At 29.9% G+C, this 5,983-nt stretch overlaps 1 protein-coding gene across 1 annotated transcript in view; it reads left to right on the forward strand.

Moving 5' to 3' along the window:
- The first annotated feature begins 224 nt into the window (after positions 1-224).
- LOC117182507 overlaps positions 225-5,983 on the forward strand; it is a 10,075-nt gene continuing 4,316 nt past the window's right edge. The window contains exons 1-4 of the mRNA XM_033375606.1: positions 225-324; positions 454-672; positions 739-1,158; positions 1,250-1,545. Of these exons, the coding sequence (XP_033231497.1) occupies positions 251-324; positions 454-672; positions 739-1,158; positions 1,250-1,545 (1,009 nt within the window). The 5' untranslated portion in view covers positions 225-250. The remainder of the gene's footprint in view (positions 325-453; positions 673-738; positions 1,159-1,249; positions 1,546-5,983) is intronic.

A 5,983-nucleotide genomic window follows, 5' to 3' on the forward strand; every position in this document is an offset into this window, starting at 1 on the left:
ACTTTCTTTGAACATATTATGTAATTATACTGCTGCAACACCGTCAACTAGAAATATGATTGAAGGGGAAAGAGCTATAAATTCTGGTTTCATAATTGTATGCGGGACGACTTGCAAAGCTGCTGATAGAATTGATGTATTTTCATTGTGCTTACGTACTAGCGGATTGGCATCGGAGCCGCACACGATCACAGGAAAATTGTCGATTAGGCAAAAAAGTAAAATTCACAAGCAAGTATCTATTACTATCATGGAATGCACTTGTAAAGCTGGCACAAGCCACTGCTGCAAGCACATTGTTGCTACACTTTTATATTGCAATAGGTATGTATGTGAAACTAATTTAATTATTACGATCATTATGAGAATATCAACTTGAGTATAACGTACCATAAAAATGTAGTTACAATGAATGATTTTTTAATTTCTAATATATTGTGATATTACTTTCAGGAAAGACTTGAATTCATTAGAGATGTTGTCATCAACAGATACAAAATGCATCTGGTCAATTTATAAGCAACCTGTGATGGAGTTGTATGAGGCTTTACCTTTAAGGACTTTTTGTTGTGTCAAAGTAGAAAGATTGCCTCCTCTGCCTGTTGAGATATTACTTGAATTACGGCAAAATTTTATCAAGTGTGATAGTGAAACTGCTCTTGCCAAGCACAGGTAATTGATTTTGGCAAACTGTTACAAAAAATAATTTTTACCAAATTGTTTTACATATTTTTTTAGCAATCGCAAAAGAAAATCCACTGAAAATGGACATGGAGCAACCATTCCACAAAAAAGAGCTTTGTGTGACAAAAATGATAATAATAAAAACAGCATTAATAGCATAAGGTCAAATTATTTGTCGCAAATTTGTGGTGGAAACCAAGAATCAAATGTTGAGAACGTGATAAGACTGGTCGACGGCAGCAGTATTACTTTATCTAATTTCAAAGATAATTTTCTACCACAAATGATTAGCAACGCAGAAAAATCAGAAACTGTGGCCGAATTGGCTAACATAAGTGTACCGATGCAAAACTATTGCCAAAATGTGTTGGACAACTCAATAAAGTTTATTGATGTTCTCAAAACAGCTGAAAGTACGTTCAACAATAAATATGTGTGGAAAAAAGAAAGACAACTAAGGATAACTGGGAGTAGGTATGTATTGTTAATTTATGGTTTAGTCATGTGTTAATAAATCATGGTTGGGAATGATAATGCAACACTCGTTATTTATGTTAAATTTCAGATGTTACAGCATATTTACGTACTCTCAAAACAACTGGCTTGATAAATCTAGAAGGTATTTCTGGCCTAAAGAAATTTCTACAGATGCTACTCGTCATGGCAATGAGTATGAACCTGTAGCTAGGGAAATGTACCGTAAACAGACCAATCAATGTGTCAGAGAAACTGGTTTGTTTGTATCAAAGACTGAACCATTGCTGGCTTATTCTGCAGACGGTATCATCAAAGCTGCAGACGGATCTATGAAGCTATTAGAGATAAAATGTCATATGGATATGGTAGACACGTCTAATGAAAGTTTGAAAAAAAGTATAAATACTTAAAATTTGAAGGATATAATTTGAAATTCAACCCAAAACATGCTTATTACGCTCAAATTAAATTTGGTATGGCTCTGTTGAACTTAAATAGTTGCGATTTTGTAATTTACTCTGACGTGTCTAACACAATTAGAATTATTACAGTTAATTTTGATAAACCTTATGCTCAAAAGTTATTGAATGTTTTAAAGAATAATTATTTCAAGGAAATGTTACATACTTATAGTAAATTTTCTCAAAAAGAAAAAACGTTTCATGCATCTTCCAACAAATTACCTAGAGTGTAAAGACTATTACTAAGCTTGGACGAATTAAAACTGCGATACTAGATTTGTCGTGATATAAATCTTGTCATTAATGTACTTAATTAATATACTAGTATTTCATAATCAGTACTCAACGAAATGTGATAATCTAATTAAAATAAAGTTGATCAACGAGGTATTTATTAATAGTATAAGTAAAAAATAAACTTATTATGATTACATGAATAAATCATTATCAGAACCACAATTTTGTTTTATTTGTAAAGATTATGTGTCTCTCAAAATACAAATCAAGTTGAATTTAAAAATTAAATTATGTACAATTTTATTCGAGTTTATTGGACCATTTTTTTGCCCATGTAAAAAAATATTCGAACAATTGAATGTTTCATCTGCTTAAAAAAATTTATCATCTGCCAGCATGGGAGTACCTAGGTTTGCTAATCCACAGCAAATAATAAAAATATCGTCAATGTAATTTGCAAAGTACCAGTGGAGCTTATGATTTAATATCTCGAATTGTTTGATGCGTTGATTCATTCTTTCTATATGCACTCTTGCGCAAGCGATATCTTTATTTTTAATTGATTCTGTTTCTGGTAACTGTTTTTGACTTCTCAAAAAAGGTGGTCTAATTAGTTTAATTCTTCTCTCCGTACATTCATCGTCTATGAGAAAACCCTTGTCAACCATAATTGTTTTTCTCGTACTTTCCAATTGCGGCAACACATTTGTTTGGTTAAAAATTGATTTATCTGATGCTCTCCCTCCAAAAGCCTCACTGACACCTACTGTCATTCCACCTGGCGTCACTTCAGTCATGAATTTTACAGTAAGACCACCTTTATAATGAGAGTAAAATTTCAAGCAGCATTTTAAGCACTTGGGCTGCTGAATTCGAATTTCTGTGCAGTCAAAAACTGAGGTTTTAGCTTGATATTTTTCAAAACACGTGGGCATATTTTTCATAATTTCTTCCTTTGAAACTCTTGTGAGCACCGATTGCCAAATAGTAGCTAATTTTTTGACAGTATCATAGGAAACATTACGTATTGTAACAACACAGACATGATTGAAAAAGACACCCAAAGCAGCAAAAGTTATGTCAAGCTTCAATTTTTCTGTGGTCAATATAATAATTCCCTAGTTGTACATATATGTTTTCTGTTTTTTGGGTAACATTTGTCCATCGCTTTAATTAATTCATCTAAAACAGCAAAACTCTTGATGTTTCACATTGTGACTAAATCTTGTTCAGTTTTGATGAAGTCACAGAATGACACAATAAAATCACCACTTTTAACTTGAGTACTCTCATCAGCATATGTTTTTTTCTGACATTTACTGTATATCGTATGGTGTTCTTCAGTCTTCTGTAAGTTTATAAAATTGTCAACATTGCTGTTCTCGCAATCAACGTCATGATGCTCTGATTCACTAACATTTTTTAACATGTCCGCTACGCTACACTAATACCTGCTTCAATGGAATTTATGAACAATGTTTTGTAAAAGTTACTCACTTCTTCAACTGTCGTACCAGACAAGAATATGCTGAAATCAACCCGATTTGTAATATTATTACACTCAATATTCTGCTTATTTTTCTTCTTTGGTTGTTTGGTTACTACTCTCTGTTTATTTGCCACATTTTATCTGTTATTCTAAAAAAAATATTCTAATTCTAGTTTACAGTGTCACAATACAAAACGAGAAATATAATGTATTCAAAATCTAACCAATCGCTTAATCCTTTTTATATTACTTTTCCTCTTCTCAACAAAAATAGATAAAGGCACTGGAACTGCATTTGTTTTTAAATATCTCCTTTGAGTAGGCACATCTACAAATTAACAATTGATTTTGTATAATTATAATAATTGGATTTCATAATATAAAAAATTATTGTATGAACTACTAACCAGGAAATACGTAATCATCAATACTGAAATGTAAAGAGCAAACGAGCAACTGTTGATTAGTATCTTTAATGTTGAGTCGCTTAAGCCATTCTGAGCGTTTCTCAACTACAATAGTTTGTCCCAGAAGACTTTTTATTGCAATATTGCTGCTACCAGCTTTGGGTACTTTATGAAAACTCAAATTCGTGTTGATATTTTTTTTTGAGTTACAATTGCTGACACAACAGGCACTGCCTTTACGATTATGATTGTTTACTTTTCTGTGTTGTGAAAATTCCATTTTGTAGCTGCTGGCAAATCTTCATAAACTTTTCATGAATTATCACTTTGCAAAAAATATATCTGGTATTATGACTATCGCATTAAATAAAGTGCAACATAAACATGTAAACAATACCACGCGAAGCCTAGCGGCAGCCATGTTGGGTAGTTCACTTGACGACCATCAGGGCTCGCATTGAAACTTTAAATTCCCAATATTTGTGCTACAATTCTTATCCATAGCTGGCTAAATCTAATGCCAGATGAATCAAATCTGCAAATACCTGAAGAAATTGTAGGTTATGTTTCTATGTTTACCTTTCAGCTCCACTCTCCTCATCATTGTTGTCAGGTTCTTTTTTTCAGAAATCTCACACCAGGTGTGATCGAAAAATCGTTGGATTATCAACATCAACCCCTAAATATTTGACTTAAAAAAAGAAAGTCAACCACATATTTTAAGAGACTCGATTTTTAATTTAAAAATTTTTAATATTAAATTTCTCAATCAGAATTAATCTCTTTCGTTTAAAAATTCAACTATTATGTTGAACATTCTTCCATTTTCGACAGAAGATTTCATCTTTCAAATGAAAAACTCGATTTTTAATTTGAAAATTTTTACTATTAAATTTCGCAATCAGAATTAATCTCTTTCATTAAAAATTCAACTATTTTGTTGAACATTATTCCAATTTCGACAGAAACTTTCATCGATTAAATTAAAAACTCGATTTTTTATTCGAAAATTTTCACTACTAAATTCCGCGATCAAAATTAATCTGTTTCATTAAAAAATTCCACTATTTTGTTGAACATTATTCCAATTTCGACAGAAACTTTCATCGATTAAATTAAAAACTCGATTATTAATTTGAAAATTGTTACTATTAAATTTCGCAATCAGAATTAATCTCTTTCGTTTAAAAATTCAACTATTATGATGAACATTATTCCATTTTCGACAGAAGATTTCATCTTTCAAATGAAAAACTCGATTTTTAATTTGAAAATTTTTACTATTAAATTTCGCAATCAGAATTAATCTCTTTCATTAAAAAATTCAACTATTTTGTTGAACATTATTCCAATTTCGACAGAAACTTTTATCGATTAAATTAAAAACTCGATTTTTTATTCGAAAATTTTCACTACTAAATTCCGCGATCAAAATTAATCTCTTTCATTAAAAAATTCAACTATTTTGTTGAACATTATTCCAATTTCGACAGAAACTTTCATCGATTAAATTGTTGTTGAACATTAGTCCATTTTCCACAGAAGATTTCATCTTTCAAATGAAAAACTCGATTTTCAATTTGAAAATTTTTACTATTAAATTTTGCAATCAGAATTAATCTCTTTCATTAAAAAATTCAACTATTTTGTTGAACATTAGTCCATTTTCCACAGAAGATTTCATCTTTCAAATGAAAAACTCTATTTTCAATTTGAAAATTTTTACTATTAAATTTTGCAATCAGAATTAATCTCTTTCATTAAAAAATTCAACTATTTTGTTGAACATTATTCCAATTTCGACAGAAACTTTCATCGATTAATTTAAAAACTCCATTTTTAATTTGAAAATTTTTACTATTAAATTCCGCGTTCAGAATTAATCTCTTTCGTTTAAAAATTCAAGTATTTTGTTGAACATTATTCCATTTTCAACAAAAGATTTCATCTTTAAAATGAAAAACTCGATTTTGAATTTGAAAATTTTTACTATTAAATTTCGCAATCAGAATTAATCTCTTTCGTTTAAAAATTCAACTATTATGTTGAACATTACTCCATTTTCGACAGAAGATTTCATCTTTCAAATGAAAAACACGATTTTCAATTTGAAAATTTTTACTATAAAATTTCGCAATCAGAATTAATCTCTTTCGTTTAAAAATTCAACTATTATGTTGAACATTATTCCATTTTCGACAGAAGATTTCATCTTTCAAATGAAAAAC

The sequence above is a fragment of the Belonocnema kinseyi genome, chromosome 2 (genome assembly GCF_010883055.1).
Source record: "Belonocnema kinseyi isolate 2016_QV_RU_SX_M_011 chromosome 2, B_treatae_v1, whole genome shotgun sequence".
Taxonomy (NCBI): Eukaryota; Metazoa; Arthropoda; class Insecta; order Hymenoptera; family Cynipidae; genus Belonocnema; species Belonocnema kinseyi.